The sequence below is a fragment of the Falco peregrinus genome, chromosome 5 (genome assembly GCF_023634155.1).
Source record: "Falco peregrinus isolate bFalPer1 chromosome 5, bFalPer1.pri, whole genome shotgun sequence".
In the NCBI taxonomy this organism is placed as follows: Eukaryota; Metazoa; Chordata; class Aves; order Falconiformes; family Falconidae; genus Falco; species Falco peregrinus.
This window is the reverse complement of record NC_073725.1, coordinates 66015112-66035389: the sequence shown is the minus strand read 5'-3', so window position 1 is coordinate 66035389 and position 20278 is coordinate 66015112. Positions and strand designations below refer to the sequence as shown.

Sequence of the window (20278 nt, the reverse complement as noted above, 5' to 3'; positions counted from 1 at the left end):
GGGGGGATGGATGAGCCCCCCTCCCCCCCCAAGCTGGCACTGGGCAGGGGTTGACCCCCATCCGGGGGCAGGGGTGTGAGTGTGACCCGTCGCCAGATAACACACACATTTGGGGGCCCGGGCCCCCCCCACCCCATGCACCCCAAACGTTTACCATGTCCCACCACCACAACCAACGCACTCTGGTGGCACTCCCTGGCCAGGTGTCCCCAGGGTGCCAGCAGCACCCACAAGCCCCCCTGGGTGCTGCTGACAGGGCGGAGGGGCTGTGGGCTGGGGGGAACAGCCCTGCTCTGCCTCGGCCGTGCCCGTGTCCGTGCGTCCATCCTGCTGCCTCCCAGGGATCCCCCTCCCAGGGTGCTGCGGTCCCTGGGTCCAGCCTGGGGAGAGGATGGGATGGACGGACCCCCCCTCCCCAGGACCAAGAATCCAGAGCGTGGGGCACTGCCCCCTGCCGGCTGGGGACACCCCCAAACCCCATCCAGGGGCACCCAGGGGGTGCCTGTCCCCCCCACCCACCCACGCAGCATCTCACCCCCTGCCCACAGCTGCTGCCCCGGCCACCCTTCCCTGTCCCCAGGGAGCCAGGGGACCCCATCAGTGTCTTGGGACCGGGGGACACACGCAGGGTGGGACCCTATTTTCCCGAGGGAGTCCGCTCCACGCCATAGCGCAGGAGGTGGTGCAGGTCCGTCAGCGCCCGGGGGGGGCCCAGCACCGGGTGCCCGTGGTGCTGTGCCATGTCGCCCGTAACCCCCCCGCTGGCACCTCGCCGCTGTTGAACGTGTGGTTCCTCTTGAGGTGGACGCCGGGGCGGCCTGTGCCATTGTTGGCATTGAAGTTCAGCTGCTCAGGGTGCCAGGGTGGCCCCTCAGTAAAGTCTCCCCCCTCCCCACCGGGTGCCGAAACGACCCGCCGGCGATCGGGGCTGGGGTGCGGTGTGCTGGTGAAGTCACCGTAGGAGCTGCGGGGTGGGCGGCGGGCACCGGTGGGTGGGTGTTGCCGGGTGCGGGGACCCTCCTGGGGGTCCAGACCCCAATGCCCATCACCCGAGGAGTCGCTGAGTTCGGCCTCCAGCTCCTGGTCCACCAGGATGGTGTGGCAGGAGAGGGGGATGCCGCGAGCCGGGCGGCCGGAGCCGGCGTGCAGCCGCCCAGCACCGGTGCCGGTTGTGCCAGATCCACCAGGGTCCCGCAACGCGGCGTTGATGATGTTGTGACTCTGCTCCCAGGTGCAGTTTTGGAGGGTGCCGGGGCAGCGTTTCTGCTGCAACGGGGTCTGCTCCGGTGTGGGCAGGACCCCTGAGTCCAGGTCGTGTTGGGTGACCTTCCCCAACTCCTTGGGCCACCCGTTGGGCATGAGCGGGGCCAGCAAGGCGCCGGGTTGCCCGCCGCGTGCCCGCCGCTCGCCCAGCCGGCTGACGCTCACCACCGACTCACTGTGCGCCAGGATGGTCTCCTTGTCCTTGCGGCGCGCCAGCTCCTTGCGGTCCCCGGTGGCCAATGAACCAGCAGACGCTGAAGCCAGAGATGACGGCACCGATGACGAAGGCGGCTACGGAGGAGATCACCAACAGGTTCACCGATACCAGCCCATCTGGCTCATCCACAAAGCTCTCTGTCACCAGCCCTGGGGGGTGGCAGGGGGGACACGTGTCAGGGGACAGCCGTGGCACGGACCTGGTAGTGCCACCGCCATGCCCCCATCCCCATCCCTGCCCACTACTCACCGTCGCACTCGCCCAGGTGGGATGTGCTGCCACCAGCGATGTCCTGCTCAAAGGCCACCCTAGGGGGGTGCAAATTGGGGGGGGGGGGGGGGGGTGGTGTCAGCTGGTCCCAAATCACCTGGCAGAGGGCTCTCAGCTCGCTTCAGCAAGCCATGATTTTGCTGGGTCTCAGCAGTAGGGGGTTGCAGGAGCTCCTGAGACCCTTCTGTCCCCACCTCCTGTGTCCCCCTGTGCCCCCCCGCCCCCACCGGGCCTGACAGCATTACCTGGGGCTGGGCTCCAGGAAGATGCAGGAGCCCTCAGGTGTCCAGCCACAGTAGGGGTCCCGGCTCCCGAGGCAGTTCCTGGCAGGGAGCAGAGAGTCAGGATGAGCCCCGACACGGGGGTGGGGGGGGCAGCACCCTGGCCCCCACAAGGGCCCCGGGCCCCACACTGTGCCGTGCCTCAGTTTCCCCGGCTGTGTTCCCAGCCATGCTGAGCCCTTCCCAGCCAGATCCCGGTGCAGGGCAAATTCCTGGGATATGGAGGTAGCCCCCCCCTGCTCCTCGCACGCCCCCCGCAGCGATCCCTGCCCACCCCAGGGGGTGGCTGAGGCGGGCGCACTCACTTCATGCAGCCTGAGTGCTGCTGGCAGCGAGCCACGGGCACCCTGGCCACGCAGGGCGGGAAGGCCAGCAGCAGCGACCCCCGCCGCCTTGTCCAGCTCCAGCCCCAGGAGCCGCCGCTCGTCCTCCGTGTCCCGACCACACCTGGGGACAGGGCAGAGCTCAGCATGGTCCTGGCCCTGCCCCACGCCTGCCACCATGGAGCTGGTTCCAGTGTAGACTGGTTCACAGGAGGGCATCTTACCCATTCACCCGCTCACCCCCTTGGCATCCCTCTGACCCATCCCCTCCAACCACCCATCCATCCATCCATCTCACCCACTTATCCCCAACCACCTCATCCATCCTTCCCTGTCATCTTGCAACTGTCAGTTAATTCCCCCCTAAACATCTCACCCATCCACCTATCTCATCATGCCCCCACCCATTCAACCACCCCCATCCATCCAGCTCTCCAACCACTCACCCAATCACTCATCCAACCACCCATCCAACACCCACCCACCCATTTACCTGCCCGCCCATCCATCCATGCACCCACCCACCCATCCACCTACTCAATCCTCCTCCATCCATCCATCACCCACCCACCCACCCATCCAACCACTCAATCCTCCTCCATCCATCCAACACCCACCCACCCATTCATTCACCCACCCATCTACCCAAACACCCACCCAACCATCTACCCAAACATGCATGCACCCAGCCACCCACCCACCCATCTGACCACCCTCACCCACGCACTCCTCCCCTCCCCTCCCTCCCAGCACCCAAGCACCCACCTCCCAGGGTGGTAGGTCTCAAACTCCTCCAGGAAGATGCTCTGGCTGCCGGGGGGCATGGGCGTGGGGTTGGTGCTGGCGTTGGGCTGGATGAGGAACTTGAGGACGGTGCCGGTGCTGGAGCCCAGGAAGACCACGGTGTGGTTGCCCCATGGCCCTGCTGCATTGTCCACCACGATCTTGCGGAGCTGGTACCTGTGTGACGTGAATGGGGCAGGTGTTGGGGGCCATAGGAGCCTGTGTGTCCCCCGGGAGGGGGTAACTGAGGCGGGGGTGAGGGGTTGGGACCTTCCCCAGGGATGGACAGGCTGTGCTGTGGCTGGCCCAGAGCAGGGAGTCCCCAAGAAGCATGGCAGATCCCAAAGGGAAACTAGTCCAGATTCTGGCCAGGACCCAGCCAGACCCATCCCAGATCCCACCCACGACTCATCCCAGATCCCACTCAGGATCCTGCCCACATCCTGCCTGAGGCCAGCCTGGATTCCACCCCGATCCCAGCTGGGATCCAGCTCAGACCCCACTAAGGAGCCAGCCTGATCCCGTGGTAGGATCCCAGCTGGTCCCCAGGCCCCATTCCCATCCCCAGCCTCATATCCCCATCCCAGCCTTGTGTCCCTGTCCCCAGCCCACAGGCCTGTCTGCAGACTTGTGCCCCAGATTCGCATCCCCAGCCCCACGTCCCTGTCCCCAGCCTTGTGTCCCCATCCCCACATGCCCACTCTCAGCCTCACGTCCCCAGCCCCAGCCCCGTGTCCCTGTCCCCCATGTGCGCTCTGGCTGCCCTGCTGGCAGGAGGCTGCGGCCTGAGAGTGCCGCTTGATTAATTCCCCATCAAGCAGCAATTAAGTCAGATTTAATTAGGACGAGACAATCTTGACTGCAAAGTGTATGAGATTTATCAGGTCTCCCAGCGCTCTCATGCATGTGCAAGGGCAGTGCAAGAGGCTCCGGCCAGCACCCACCGCCACCACCGCCCCTCCCTGGGCCACATCCTGCCCTGGGGTGCTCACCGGCTCATGGTGCGGAGGATCCAGGGTGCATTGCCCAGGGACGGCACCGCCTCGTCCATCAGCGGGTGCGTCTTGACGAAGTTGAGGATCTCGTCGGGGAAGGTGCTGGAGGAGTTGTAGCGCATCCCCGGGGACGCGCAGCACCCAGGCCTGCAGCCACAGCACGGCTCAGCATCCCCACGGCCACGCTGGCCCTGTCCCCAGCCCAGCTGGTACTGGCCCTGGCTGTAACCGTCCCTGTCCCCCCACCCCCATCCCCACTACCCTTCCTGCTGGTGTCAGCCCTGACTGTCCCTGTCCCCATCCCTGTTCCTACTCCACCCCTGCCACCGTCCCTGCCAGTACCAGCCCTTGCCAACCCTATCCCTGTCCCCATCACCATCCCTTGTCCCCATCACCCCCCCCATCCCGACCACGCTCCCTGTGGGTACCCATCCTGATCATTCCTGCCCCCATCCCTGTCCCCGTCCCCATCCATGACCCTCCTATCACTGTCCCTGCAGGTACCAGTGCTAGCTGTCCCTGTTCCCATCCCCATCCCTGTCCCCATCATCATCCCCATCCCATCATCCCCCCCATCCCCACCACACTCCCTGTGGGTACCAGCCCTGATAATTCCTGTCCCCAGCCCTGTCCCTGTCCCCATCCCTGACCCTATACCCACTTCCATCAATCCCTGTGGGTACCCGCCCTGGCTGTCCCTGTCCCCATCCCAATTCCCATGCCCCTTCCTGCCAATCCAAGCCTTGCTGTCCCTGTCCCCATCACAATTCCCATGCCCCTTCCTGGCAGTCCCAGCCTGGCTGTCCCTGTCCCTGCAGCGTGTCACTCACTGGGGCTTTGGCACCATGTCCTCTGGCACGGGTGTCCAGATGGACTCGGGCGATTTCTGCTCCCGGAAACGTCCCTCAAAGACTGCGGCCACTTGGGTCATGTCAAAGGCGCAGACAGCCGAGCCGGGGATGCTGGGGGGATGCGGGCACGGGGTGAACACCTCAACCCACCCCCCATGTCCCCCATGGGCACTCGGGCACACCGGGGGATCCTAGCCCAGGCCCAGGGGTCTTGGCAGGGTACAAGAGGGTCCAACCTGTTAGCAGGTGTGGAGAAGACAGCCAGGACCACAGGGCGGCCGTCCAGCTCCAGGATGTCTGTCACAGCTTGGATGACGTTGAAGTAGAAATGTGAGTCGCCCGGCACAGAGCAGTTGAGCCGGGCCTTGAGGAAGGAGGTCCACTGCTTCTCCAGCACCCGCTGCGAGCCCCCCATGTCGTTCTTGCACACCCGGGCCACCCGGGACACCACCACCTGTGGGGTGGACACCCATCATCACCTGGTACCCAACCCTGATGACCGTCCCCTTGTCCCTGTCCCCACTTTGGGTGTCTCGGGCCACCATGGGGATGTCTCCCACCTTCTCCAGGTAGTTGAACTCCATGGCGATCTCCCGGAAGAAGAAGTAGACGTGGCTCCTCCATTCCACGGCATGCACGAAGTAGGGCTCTGCAGGGACAGTGGCAGGGTCAGGGATGTCCTAGGGTGGTGTGAAAAGGGGACATGTGCCACGTCTTGGCATGGCACATGGTGGCATCACGCCGGAGGAGGCACCTTTGAACCATTTGGAGTCATGTTTGACAGTGCGGAGGGTTGGGCTGTCCCCTAGGCTGCGGTAGATGACGGCGTCGATGGCCAGGAAATCTGTCACCGTGGCGGTGAAGAGCATCCCCCCTGCACGGGAGAGGGGCATCAGCCAAGCGCGGGGGGGCAGCACGCAGAGCACCCGGCATGGCACCGGTGATGCCAGCACTGACCTGTGAAAAGGGCCACGTTGGCGTGCTTGGGGTCGTAGGGACACCGGGCCATGCCACTGATGTTGTCCCCGACGGGCTCCAGTGTGTCCATCTACAGGGGGTAAGACGGGGCTGGGAGCAATGCCACGCAGCAGCAGGGTCCGGGCTGCCTTGGTGGCACCCAGACACGGTGGGGGACATACGTGGGGTCCCAAGTGTCCCCATCCTGGTGAGGGTGGGGGGCACTCACGCTGTAGTTGGCGCAGACGGGGTTGAAGGCATTGGTGCCGCAGATGAAGAGCAGGCTCTCGTTGCGCACCAGCAGCACCTTGATGAAGTTACGGCACTCTGCCTGTGCCGGGGAGAGGGGACCGTCATCCCTCGGCACCTGGACCCCCCCCACCCCACCCCTGGGTGCTCCCACTCAGGCCTCCATCGCTGCAAGGGTCTGGCTTGGGGGGGGGGGGGGGGGCTGTTTTCACCCCCAAAATGGCATTTATATGGAAATTGGATTTCTGGCAGATGCTGGGCTGCGCCTGCTCCGATCCACGGGCCCGAAAGAATTAATTACAAACCCAATTATCCAAGCGGCCAATAAATCACAGAGCCACAGCCACTGGCAGGGAGTGGGGAGGTGGCGGGTGACACTTTGGGGGGAAAACAGGGTGGCCTTGTCCCTGTGACAGTGGATGCAGAGGGTGCTCGGCCGCCACCTGGGGGGGTCCCACGGAATGCAGACCCCCTACCCCATACCTCGTGTTTCCCCTTCATCCGGCAGATGCTGATGTCGTGCTGGTTCGAGCGCCAGGTCAGCTTCTGCAGGGGGGGCAGAAATCCCAGCATGGGGCCGGGAAGAAGCTGGCAGCACCCCCTGGCACCCCACAGCACCTGGGGGGCTCGGCACTTACCCGGTGGTAGCGCATCTCACCAGCACCAGCGGTCTCCAGGCTGACGCGGTAGACGTTGTCCCTGGGGAGGGGGACACGGGTGTTACCACCCTGCAGGGCTCCCAGCTGCGATGCTGGGGGCACCCCAGGAATGTGCCCCCCAGTGAGGTATGTTGGGGGTGTGTGGGATCCGCCACCATCCCCCAAAAAGGTTTGGGGTGCTGGGGTGAGCAGTGAACATCACCGCCCCCCCCCCCCAAGTGCCCCACAGCAGATTTTGGGGTGCCTAGGGCAGGTAGTGAGGTCCCTCCCCAGCAAAGAGGGTTGGAGGTGGGTGTTGGGTGCCCACCCCTTGCGGGGGGACTTTGGGGGCTGCGGGCGGTTCAGACCTGTCCCCGATGAAGAGGGTCCGGTTGACCTTGAGGATACGCTGGATGTTGAGGCGCTGGGTCCCCCCACCCTCGGAGCTGGCCAGGTGGCTTGTCCCATGGCCCACAAAAACGGCATAGTGCTTCAGATCTGGGGGAGACACCGGGGGGGTCACAGACTGCTTGGGGGACCCCTACCCACACTGGTTGCCCCAGGGCCAGCCAGGGCAACCTCCTTCACCCAGCCCTGCCATAGATGCCCCCTCCTGCCTTCAGCCCAAAACCCCTGCCCATGGGTGACCCCCTCCTGCCTTCACCCCAAAGCACCCCAAAACCCCATCCCATCTCTGCGTCGAGCTGTGTCCCCCCCTTGCGCAGCAATGCAGCACCCTGCCCCCCCTGCCCCCCCAGGTGGGCACTCACAGTCCTCGGGGGCCACGGCAATGGGGCCAGGCTCCTCGGGGAAGGTGCCGTGAGCCGTCCTCTCCGCCACGAGCAGGAGCAGCAGGACGAGGGGGACGAAAGGTGGTGGCCCCATGGTGGCCCCCAGCACGGGTGGGCACCCACCGCACCTGTGGGCATGGGGAGAGGTGGGAGGGGGGCAGCACCCACCCAGTCGCCTGGGTTCCCTCCCCATTCCCTGCCGCTGACTCCCCCCCACCCCAAACCCATCACCAGTGCTGGGGTCCTGGGGGGGTCTTTGGGCGCGGGTGGGGGATTAAGGCTCCGGCAGGCACTGGGCCAGTGCCAGCGATGAGGGGCCAGCACAGGATGCGGCTGGGGTTGGTGATGGGGAAGCCAGTCCTTCCTCGGCTGAAGAATTTCAAATATGCTGGGAAAAGCAGCCCCCGCGCCCCCGCCGAGCCACTCCCAGCGCCTGCGCTCCTCCACACTGGGGCTACTGGGCCCAAACTGGGGCTTTGCTGGCAGGCTGACCACCAACAACCCATGGGGGAATTAAACCAGTGTGTGCTGGCATGGCAGGGCTGGGGACATGGGGACACAGGGGTGTGGGGACATAGGGACATGGGGGAAGCCAGTGAGACTCTTCCCTATCCAAAATGCCGTTGGGATGGCTTGGAAAATCCCTGCGGACACATTGAAGCACCATGTGCCATGGCACCCCCCGCAGCCGGACAGCCCCAAGGCCACCACCACCATCCCTGCACTGCACCAGGCCACTGTCACTGTCCTGCCACCCTTCCCCGTGGGGCAGTGGGGATGGGGGAAGGCTGGCTAATTAGCAGCCAGGCGAGGATTTAATTGATTATCAATTCCATGAGAGCATGGAGCGGGTGTGATCGAACTGTCGCCCTCCTGCCGCCATGTCCCCTGTGGGGACCAAGGACGAGTGACATTGTGTGGGCTGGGGGTCACGGTGCCTGGACGTGGGGCAGCACCAGTGGGGAGACTCATCCTCATCCCCGTCCCCTCTGTGGTGTGACCTGGCACTGTTCCCACCCTGGTCTCCTCTGTGGTGTCGTAGCCTCTGGGGCATCTGACCCCGACCCTGCTGTGCCACAGCCCCTGCCCCAGTGGGAATTGACCCTGGTATCACAGTTCCTGGGGACAGCTGACCCCATCCCCATGGTGTCACAGACCCCATGGACACCTGACCTGGTCCCTGCAGTGACCCAGCCCTCAGGGACAACAGACCCCATCCTCAGGATGTCACATCCCCAAGGACACCCAGCTCTGTCCCCACGGTGTCATGGACCCCAGGGACATCCAACAAGATCCCCACATGGTCACAGCCCCTGGGGACACCCAATGCCATCCGCATGGTGTCACGGCCCCTGGGGACAACTGACCCTACCCCCATGGTGTCATAGCCCCTGGGGACAACTGACCCCATCCCCACATGGTCACAGCCCTATGGGGACATCCAACACCACCCCCACAGTGTCACAGTCCCCCAGGGACAACTGACCCTGTCCCCATTGTGTCACAGCCCCTCTGGGGCAGTGAGCCAGGCACAGATGGACTCACCTCCCTGGTGGCCTCCTGGGCACGGCCACAGCCAGGCAGGGCTGGGATAACCAGCCGTGGAACAGGTCTGTGCCTCAGTTTCCCCACCTGCCCAAGGAGCAAATGGCATCGCCCCTTATTAATTTTTTTATATATTTCTATTAAAAATAACTAACGAGTGCCTGCAAGAGCAAACAGTGCCTCAAAGCCCAATGCGGCTGAGCCGGCAGCGCAACCGTGGCACTACCGCAGCAAACACCAAAAGCAACCCAGAGGTTCGGTGGTGCCGGTGACTTCATGCCAAGGAGTGGGATAAAGGGGATTTTTTCCCCAAAAAGAGGGAAACGAGCTGGGTTTGGCACAGGGAGCTGCCGGTTTGTCACCCATGGCACCTGCGGTGCAGCCAGGCTGGTGGCAGTGTGCCATGGGTGACAACCCGGCCAGGATGGGCCCCAGCTTGGAAATTCCTATTTTTTAATATATTTTTTTATGCCTCAGCTATTTTATAAAAGCCATTAACAATTTTATTGCTGTAATTAAAGCCTCAGAGGCTTTTACCACTGCTGCTGAACTAGGGGGCTCCCCCAGAGCCACCCGCCCCCATCCCCCAGCCTCCCCTTAGGGGCTCCTCACCCAGCCTTGTTGCCCAAAGAAGCCATCGTGCTTGGATAACGATGTCCCCACGTCACAACTGTCCCCCCATGGCTGACACCAGCAGCATCCAAAACCCACCACATTTAAGCATCCCTGCAGGTCCCCAGGCACCGGAGGGACCCCAAAAAGCAGCCTAAGAAAAGGGCTCAGCGTATATCAGACACATGAGAATCCACCCATGCCGGGTGGGATTTGGGGTGGGGGGAGGTCGTGTCACTGCCTCGGGTGCCTGTAACCCCAAGCTGGGGGTCTGGTGTCACTGTCCCCTCCAGCCTGCATGGTGACAGGAGCGGGCGCAGGGTAACCAGAGCCTCCGGCACCATAAATGCCTGCGATTGTGTGGGCAAAGAAAAGGCACCGAAGGCAGCGGGGAGGAGGGGGCTGCTGGGGAGGGGGCTGCCAGGGAGGGGGGCGCGGCAGGGAGGGGTTTGGCAAACAGGGACCCATTCACAGCGGTGCCAGGGGAGAGGGGACAGTCACCGTGGGTGTCCCCAGCATATGGCTGGGGGGAAACTGAGGCAGCGTGGGGGGACAGGGCGGCTGTGCCAGGGGTGTGCTGGGGACTCCGGGGGGAACCGGGGTCTCCAGCCTGGATGGTTCTGACACCGCACAGCTGAACAGCCTTGGGCATGTCCCTTGTCCCTGTCCTTCCTGCAGCCCCCAGCTCCGTGCCTCAGTTTCCCCATCTGAAAGCGCACTCAGCCCTCGTGCTCTGCACACAAAGGTTTGGAAGGGGTGGGTTGTGTGCACAAGCTGCTTGCTCTGTCCTCCCCCCCAACCCCCGCAGCATCTCCCCAGCCCCCATCACAAGGGTGAGGGGGAAGGAAGGAGGGGAAGCCCTCCAGTTTCTCCCCCCCTCCATGCTGCCATTCCTTGGGGGCTGCTGCAATCTCCCAAGCCACCTCCCGCCAACCCTCGGCCTGCTGCGGGGGGGTATGCTGTCCCCCTTTCCCAGGGATGGGAGCCCCTCCCCATGGCATCTGGGCACACCTCATGCCCCCCCCCCTCCCAGTACCCCGCTCTGCCCCCCCAAGACCCCCGATCTGCCCACCTGAGCTCCGCCGGCCACTGCCTATGGCACCGCCACCACTGTCCCCACCACTCGGAGGGGGGGTCCCAGACGGCTGGGTCCCATAGCTGGGGGTGGGTCCCCCCCACCCCAGGACGCCCCGACGGCGCTAGGGGCTCCGGCGTCCCGAAAGCAGCCCAGCTGTCACAGACCCCCCCCCCGAGGACCCCCAGGGGAGGGGGGCCCGCGCCCCCCACCCGCGCCAGGTGGGAAGGTAGGGCTGATGTCACCGTAACCGGAGCCACCCCCCACCCCCCCCCCACCCCAGCACCTGTCACTACAGCCGGGAAGCTGGGGGGGGGGGGGGGGGGCACCCATGGGACCCCCCAGGCGGCACCACGGCATCCCTTCCCAAAGCATCACCCACCCCGTTGTCACCCCCCCATCCTCACCGGCCATCGCCGCACCCGCAGCTGATCCCGGTTCGGCTCATTCCCTGGGATCCCGGATTCCATCCAGCTGGCTCAGCCTCAGGACATAAACCCATCAGAAAGGCACCGGGAAAGGCGCGGGGGGGACACACACCGGGAAAAGGGGGGAACGCTGGGAAAAAGGGGGGGACACCAGCCCTGAAATCCCTTAAAATACAACTTCGGGGGGATAATGGCAGCAGCGGCCCAGCACGAGCCGACACCAGCCCCTAATTAACCAGGGTTCGTTAGCAGCCATCTGACAAGGGGTGCGTTATTGACACTCCCCCCCCGCCCGCGCATAATCTCGGTATCTAAATCCTTTCCCTTTTCACAGGGCTAATGCCAGATTTTATATAGTATCTGGGGTAATTTCCTTTAGAATGTACCCAGCGCCAATAAGCAATCAGCAATTAGATATGCTAATGAGGTCCTTATAAGCAGTGTTAAGGAAAATGCCCCCCTAGCCCCCTGAAACGTAGCAGCTGGTCCCCAGAGCATCCCTTGCTCGGCAGAGTGACACAGGAGGTCACCCCCCACTGCCACAGAGGGGGTTTGGGGGTCACCAGCAGCAGATCCCCTCCCCGAAATAATCGTGGGGACCCCCCCCCAACCCAGCTGCTGCTGCTGCTGCCGCTGGGGCTGGGGGGCTCAGCCCCCCCCCCCCGGTTTCCGTTCCGGGCCGGTTCAGATGGCAGAGCCAGGAAGCAGCTGTCCCCACGGCGGGGACGGAGCAAATGTCACCCCGGCCACCTGGCACCGCGGGCTGGCCCTGGCCCCTGCCATGTGTCCCCCCCCGCCTCTGCCAAGCAGCACCTCCCGAGGGGGGTCCGGGGGGGGCTGCAGGCAGTTAGCACCCCCAGAGCTGGGGGGGGGGCCATGAAGATGGGGCGGACCCAGCATCGGTGAGGTCCCCCTGCGGGTGACAGGGACTGGGGGGGGGGGGCACCGGCGTGGCGAGGAGGACACACACAGCACCCACCATTTACCTTGACGCTTCTGTGGCCCCGCCGGCGGCTCAAATGTCCCCCCGGGCCTCCTGCTCCGGTTACCAGCTCTGCTTACAGCTGCCGTTTATAGCCCCCGTCCCTGTCCCTTGTCCCCTCCCCATCATCCACGACCCCCCTGGGTGGGGACCCAGGCGCCTGAGTCCCCCCGGGACAGCCCGGTACCCCGGCACATCCTGGACCCCCAGACACCAAGGGGGTCTTATCCCTTGACATGGGCTCTGGGACGGTAAAGACACCCCCAACACCCCCCCCCCCCCCCCCCGTCACTTTGGGTGGCTTTGTCCTCGCACCTGTCACCTACCGTGGGTGCCCAGGGTGACATGAGCTGCTGGGTGCTGTCAGCACCTTCAGTACCCGCCGGGTGACACCCATGGGTGCTGGGTGCCCCTGGCATGTCCCTTCCACCGTGCCAGGGCAGTGCTGGTGGCTGGCCAGAGCTGCACGGTAATTTGCGTATTAAATACATACTAATCTGCATATTAAGCACGGTTTCCTACCGAGGAGGCATCACGCTTCACGCCAAAATAAACCCCATGGAGGGGACAGGGGGGTGGCAGGTGGGGTGCTGTCCCCCCCAGTTCACAGCCCTTCTCCCCCCAGGGCACATGGACCCTCCTGTCCTGCTGGTTCCCCCAGGGCACTTGTCCCTGCAGACACACATGTCCTCATGTCCCCCCCAAGGACTGTCACCCCCCTTGTCCCCAGGGGCACTCATTACCTTGTCCCCCAAAGTGCTCATCCCCCCTTGTCCCCAAAGGGGCACATCCCCCCATGTCCCTCCTGTCCCTCCAAGACAGCCATCCCCCTTGTCCCCCTTGTCCCCAGAGGCACTCACCCCTCATCCTCCCTGGTCTCCCCAGGGGCTCTGCACCCTTGCTGGGTCCCCTTGGCTGCCAAGCCTCACCCTGGCACCCACATGGCCCCAGGGCCACCACAGCCATGGGTGGCCACAGACAGGTCCCACCGGTGACAGCAGGTCTGAGTCACTGCTTCCAGCCTTGTGCCTCAGTTTCCCCTTGGTGTGGGAAGGGGGAACCTGCTGCTCCTGCCCCAAGCCTGGCCACTGCTCCTGGGAGCCCCCTCCCAAGGTCCTGCCAGTCCCTTGGACCACACCTCCTCTGTGCACCCCAGGGTGCCCCATCCCCAGGGTGCCCACATCCCCAAGGAACCATGTCCCCAGGAAGCCCACATCCCCAGGGAGCCCATGTCCCCAAGGAACCATATCCCCAGGGTACCCCATCCCCAGGGTGCCCACATCCCCAAGGAACCCTGTTTCCAGGGTGCCCCATCCTCAGGGAGCCTTGTCCCCCAGGTGCCCTCATCCCCAGGGATCCCCATACTAAGGGATCCCCATTCCCAGGGACCCCATGTCCCCAGGTGCCCCCATCCCTATGGAGCCCATGTCACCAGGGTACCCTGTCCCCAGGGAGCCCCATCCCCAGGGATTCCCATCCCTAGGGTGCCCTCATCCCCAGGGATCGGCATCCACAGGGGTCTCTGTCCCCATGGAGCCCATGTCCCCAGGATGCCCTGTCCCCAAGCGGGCGCAGGAACACGCAGCTCCTGGCTCCATCACCACAGGCAAACCCAGCTCCATGCAGGAGACCCCCCAGTCACCACCCCCACCCCGACCCCAGTGGCTGGGAGAGCCAAGGAGGTGCCGGCGAGGCAGGAGCAGGCGCTCAGCCCCTCAGCCTGCTCATTTTTTAAGCCTTAATAAAGTCGAGGTGTTGTTTTTGGTGGTTTGATTTCCATTTCGGCCTCCCCCGCGCTGGCTGCGCTCAGCTGCTCTGCTCTGGCCGGGAAAATAGGGCTTTTAATTGCTCCCAGCCCAGGAGCCCGCGCCACCAGTTCAGATTTCTATGCTTCAAAACACTTATTTAGAGTTAAATAAGATTAAATATCTACTTGGTCAAACAGCGCAGAGAGGGGCAAGGGGTGCGGGTGAGCACTGCGGGGTGACAGCCCCTGGGGTGTCACCATCCCCAGCATCACGCTCTCCCCTTGGTGATGGAGATCTCAGATCCACTGTGTCACTGTCCCCAGCATCACACTGTCCCCTCGGTGATGGAGGTCTCAGACCCACTGTGTCACTGTCCCCAGCATCACACTGTCCCCTCAGTGATGGAGGTCTCAGACCCGCTGTGTCACTGTCCCCAGCATCACACTGTCCCCTCAGTGATGGAGGTCCCAGGGCTGCCACCCAGGGCACCTCCTCTGCAGACCCCCCTTCTCCTGCCTCTGAGCCACCCACCTTCTGGGGACACCAGGGGATGGGGACTCCAGTGGGGACAGGGACCATGGCCACCCCCAGTGAACCCGCTCTGGCCAGTGGCTCCCAGTATGGCTGGTGTGCCAGGAGGGTGGAAGGTGGCTGCCGGGGTGCACGCCACAGCACGTGAACCCAGCCTTCACCCAGCCACCCCCTCCTCCTCCTCACGGTGAGGCCGCAGGCTGTGACCCCGCTGATCCTGCTCTCTGCTCTGCAAATGCCAAGTTCAAAGGCTTCAGTGGTGGCACCCGCATTGGCGGGTCCTGCTCCCGCGGTGGCCGGGGACAGACGGGATCTGTCCCGCACCGTGAGCCAGTGGCACCCCGGCACCGGGGCACCAGGAGCCCCAGCTGAGCTGCGGGGTGTGCAGGAGCCCAGCTAGCGTGGGTGCTGGCACTGCGGCACTACCGGGGCACGGGATGGGATGTGGCGTGGGATGCAGGATGTGGGATGGAGGGCGGGATGTGAGATGTCGGATTTGGAGTGGGATGTGGTGTGGGATGCAGGATGTGGAGTGGGATGCAGGATGCGATAAGGGATGCAGGACGGGATGCAGAGTGGGGTGCAAGATGCAGGCTGGAATGCAGGCTGTGATGTGGGATGCAGGGCAGGATGCTGGATGGGATGCGGAATGCTGGATGGGGTGCAGAATGCAGGATGGGATGCAGGCTGGGATGCAGGATGCAGGCTGGGATGCAGGATGAAGGCTGGAATATGGGATGTGGGATGCAGGATGCAGGCTGGGATGCGGGATGCAGGATGCTGGATGGGATGCAGGCTGGGATGTGGGATGCCAGTGGCGGCACGGAACAAAGGGCCATTGTTCACGGGTGCGCGCCCAGCGCCACCGCCTCCGCGCTCGCCGCCTCGCCGGAAGGTCAGGTGTTTCCTCGCTGCCCTCGAAACAGCTCCTTGTTCTCCTACCAGCGCCAGCAAAGCCTGCTCGGCCACCGGCACCCACCAGGCCAGCACGGGCCCAGCCCCCACTCCACCACCACCACGTGCTCCCAGCCACCAGCACTGGAAAGCTCATGGCAGGATGGGTGACAAAGGTCCCTGTCGCCTGGGTGGCTCTGTCGGATGTGCAGAGTGTCATCTGTGTGCGGGTGTGTGTGCACGGGATGTCACATGTGTGCGGGTGTGTGTGTGTGCACCACGGGTCACATGTGTGTGTGCAGTGGGTGTCACATGCACAGGTGCCAGCATATGAGCTGGCTGACACACGTGTGCAGGCATGTGGCTACCAGAGGTGTGATGTGTGTGTGCACACTGGGTGTCATGTGTGTGCAGGTATGTGTGCAGAGGTGTTGGTGTGTGCACCAGCTGGCACATGTGTCTGGCACACGTGTGCCGGTGTGTGTGCACCGTCATGTGTGTGCAGGTGTCAGCATGTGCACCGAGTGTTGTGTGTATGCACACCACATGTCATGTGTGCAGATGCTGGTGTGCACACCGGCTGCCACATAAGTGTGCAGATGTATGTGCACCAGGTGTCATCTGTGTGCAGGTTGTGGTGTGTGCACCAGTTGTCACATGTATGCAGGTGACTGTGCACGGCGCATCACATGTGTGCTGGTGCCCACACACCAGCTGTCATGTATGTGAGGGGTGTGCAGGGATGGGTGTGCACAGGAGTGCTGTGCATGTCTGTGCACACAGGGCTGGGGTGTGTGTGCTGTTGTGCACGTGTGAGGGTACACACACATCTGTGCACAGGGCTGGTGAATGGGCACACGCGTGTGCATGAGACTCTCACGTGCACGTATGGTGCATGTAAGCAGCAGGGGCTGTGCAGTGCACATGCGTGTACACCGTGGCTCTGACCAGGGTGCTTGGGGTCGGGGGCGCGGAGTACCCCCATACCAGGCAGCCCCTCTCCACCCAGCTGGGCAGGATCAGGCCCTGGGCCATGCTCCTGGGCTATTCCCAGCACTGACCTCATGCCACACCAGCTCGCTTCGCAAAAGGTGACATGAAGGATAGGGCGCAGGCGGTGCTGGGGCAGCTGCTGGCGTTATTTGCAGCTCCACGCTCCCTACCTGCTGCCCTGGGCAGGATCCGGCCCCAAGCAGGGCAAGGACAGATCCCAGCTCCCAGCCTCCCAAATCGCCTTCTTAACGCTTCCTGATTTCCCAGCGCTTTATCTAACATCCCCCGGCAGGAGATGATGGATGGGGCTGATAATCAAAGCCAGTTATGCTCCCACCACCCAAACCAGGGCCGCCCTCCGTGGGGGCACGTGGGTGCTGCCACCCCTGCCTCTCCCCAGCCTGCTCTCCTCCATCTCCTTGGGTTTGTTTTCGGTGCTGGGATGGAGTGGCTGCCACCCCCCTGTCCTGGTGTCCCCCCCGGCTACTGCAAAGCCACATGCTGACCCCTGCTCTGTGCCTCAGTTTCCCCACCTGATGCGCAAGCGCCCCACGGGCATCCGCAGCCCCACATCGCCCCGCTGAGGGTGCACCTGCAGCCGCCGCTCCCCCAGGGTCCCCACGTCCCCCCCACCTCCCCCAGATCCACCCGGCACCAAACCCAGCACTGAGCTCAGCCGCGGTGCTGCTGGGTTTGATGAGATTATCCCAGTGGGCAGGATTACACAGGGAAGAGCCGGGGATTAGCCACGGCACATCGGCACACCACTGCCATGACTATGGCTGGCCTTGCTGCCAGCGGGCTGAACTGGGCTGAACTGGGAGGAACTGGAACCAAGGGGTGACTGCCAAGCTCTGGGGCTGAGGTCCCTTGGGACCTTCTCTGGGGACGAGTGGCTTCACCAGCCACTGTTTAATTAACTGGCTGCCAGGAACCACCACAAAGAGATGAGAGGGATCTTTTCTCGCCCCCCCCTCCCCTCTTTTTTTTTTTTTTAATTTGACAAAATTGTAATTAAATAGGGAGTAAAATCCTGTTAGCACAAGGCAGCCCCGCTGGGATCTCCTTCCGCACCAGACGATTGCTCTTCCTCTCTCTCCTGCCTTCGTGAAGGGAACCGAAACCTCCGTCACCCCTTTCGGGGGGCACAACTGCAGCCCAAAGGTCCCCAGGGACTAATTGCGGGGTGTCCCCAGGGCCATTGGGTCCCCTCCATGGTGGGGTTGGGTGCTGCCGGGGATACGGCAGCATCCTTTTGGGTACCACGCTCGGGTAGCCACCTCCATTACCATCCTGGGGATGGAGGGATGGGAAGAGCCCCCAGAACCCCCCCGGGACACAGCTCCCATGCTGCCAGGGGCGATGGGGTGATGCTGGCGGCAATCGGGCACAGATGGGTTAAGCAGGCACTGTGGCACAGCCCAGATGGAGCCAGGCTCCTTGGTTTTCTTTACTACTGTTTATATTGCCGAACACCAGCTGGATGCCACCTCACCAGCACCACCGCGAAACCATCCTGCCCAGGCCACTGGCAACCCGCTCGCCTGGCACAGCCAGAGATGCCGGCACGGAGAAAGCTGCTCTGGTTAACACCGCGGTCCATGCTGGTAGGAAAATCTCAGCAAAGGCAACACCGGGAAATAGATATGGCTGGAGCGGCCCCGGTGCAGGAGATGCACCAAGGGGCCGGCGCAGCTCAGCCCACTGAAAAATTAAATCGCATCCCAACTGGCAGGTTTAATTAAAAATATTCGAGCTTGTCTAAGGATACAAACTGCATCCGGCACTGCAGCAGGGATCTGCATCCAGCGCCGGTAGCCGGCGAGCATCATGCCGGCACGGGCCTCACGGCCAGGCTGAGCCCCCCCAGCACCGGTACGGCAGAGCTGGTGGGAAAAGCTCTCCCAGGAGCCACTGGTTTAACTGGGAGCCAAACCAACCATCACGTGGCATGTAGAGCTCAAGCTGCAAGGGATGCCGGCTCCGAGGACCGAGGGGGCGTGAGAAGGGGACAGTGACACCCAACCCCGGCACGTCACCACCCTGCCCCATGACTTGGGGCTCCTGGCAGGGCTCGGAGCTCCAAAACCACTGAAAACCTCCTGGTTTAGGGCAAGGACCAGGACCCCGATAACCCCTCAGCAGCTGAGGGCAGCTCTGTCCCAGGGAGCGTGCAGCCACACGTGTGTGCACACATGCACACACATGCACACGCGTGCATGGCCACCTCTAGACCGCTGCGGTCACTGGGGTTTGCCAGGGGCTTTGCCACTGCCGGGGGGGGTGGGGGCGGTAAATTTGGTTATTTCCCTTTGTTTATAAGAACGGCAGCAAAAACATGTTGGGAAGCGGCTCCCGGGGGGGGAGAAATGAGCCGCCTCCCCCGCAGCTGAAACACCGGCGGCACTGGCGGCGCTGGTGGGGGCTGAGCTGCCCCCCAACATCCTCAGAACCTGAATGCGACCCCCGCAGGGACCACCTCCAGCCCCCCGCCCCATGCACAAAACCTCCCCACTGCAGCCACGTGCCCCGGTGACAGCAGTGACCCAATTCCCGTGTCACCCCGGGGATGCTGCAAAAGGGGCGTCTCGGTGGGGCAGGCAGAGCATCACTGCCCAGGCTCAGCACCCGCCCAGATCGGGCTCTCATCACCCAGCGGGGACACGCACCTGCAAACGCCACCCCCATGGCTGGGTGCTGGGGGGGGAAGACAGTGTGATGCCAGGGCCCTGGCATCCAGGGCCGGATCCTGCACCGGCCGGCTGTGCTGTGCGCGGAGCCGGGAGCTGCCCTCTAGTGTCACCAGTTCAGGCCCTAAATTGTGGCTAAAATTGCCAGGGGGGACACAGAGGGCCCCCCCCAAGCTAATGCACTCCTTCCTCACGATTGTCTCGGCAGGACGAGGGGGCTCAGCTGCGACCCCCCCCCAGTGCATTCCCAGAGCAGGATGCGGCTCCGCTGGGGCCAAACCCAGACCCAACCAGACTGGGGTGCGGGGGCCCGGCGGGGGGGGCCAGGGGTGGCACACGTGCCACCCCTGTGTGTCCCTCCCCCAGGCACTGGGGGCAAGCAGAGGTGGGTGTCCCCAAGGGGTGGTTGGTCGTGGCAGGTGTCCCCCCCGCCCCAACTGCTCCGCAGGGTGGGTGGAGGGGATGTGCAGCACCCAACACCGAGGGCAGGGGGGCTCCCCACTGCACGACTCCCCCGCTCATGGCCTCATTTGGCAGAGGGGAAACTGAGGCACAACAGGAGGCAGCGCTCACCCAAGGTCACCCCAAGCTGACAGCATAGCCCCGTGCCCCTCCCCTGCTCTCCTGGGGGAAGCTTCCCCCCCTCCAAAGCTCCCCATGCAGGGATGGGGCTCCCCACTCCCTCCCACCCCACGGGGGGGTCCAGCTGGGGCAGGCGGAGGCTGGGGGGGGGCAGCACTCTAACTGCTCTGGGTTATGTGGGAGCAATGGAGGTCAGGCTGGGGGGGGGGCGGGGGGGGCCCAGGGCATGTTGTGGTGAGGGCAACAGGGGGGTTGGGCTCAGCACCCCCCACCTTATGTTATTTCAGAGTTACCCCCCCCCCAGCCCCAAATCTGCAGATGGCACGACATTGCTGAGCCCCAAAAGGGGGGAAACAGGCCCCCCCCAGCCCCACAGCCGCTGTCTGCATGGGGCTGCCCAGCCCTGCCCTGATGCTGGGGGCTGCCAGCCCCCCCCTCCATCCACCAGGGGTGCCCCACTTCTGCCAGATGCCCCCCCATCCCCCATCCCTTGTTCTCACCAAGTTACAGCTCCAGCAAGACGGAGCCAGGGACCCCCCAGTTTGTGGGGGGTCTGTTTCCCCCAGTCCTGCAGGGTTTT

The 20278-nt window shown here is 63.8% G+C and overlaps 1 protein-coding gene across 1 annotated transcript; it reads right to left on the bottom strand.

Moving 5' to 3' along the window:
- Positions 1-529: 529 nt before the first annotated feature.
- Positions 530-11688, bottom strand: SEMA6B (semaphorin 6B). Its single transcript, XM_055804112.1, is given in 21 exon segments — positions 530-713; positions 715-758; positions 760-1491; positions 1493-1629; positions 1730-1788; positions 1996-2073; positions 2337-2416; positions 2418-2478; positions 3120-3314; positions 4130-4279; positions 4963-5094; positions 5220-5437; positions 5544-5632; positions 5738-5857; positions 5941-6031; positions 6170-6271; positions 6673-6735; positions 6828-6888; positions 7196-7325; positions 7598-7746; positions 11258-11688. Coding segments are annotated over 21 exon segments (2862 nt in total). The 5' UTR covers positions 11353-11688; the 3' UTR covers positions 530-637.
- Between the last annotated feature and the right edge of the window lie 8590 nt (positions 11689-20278).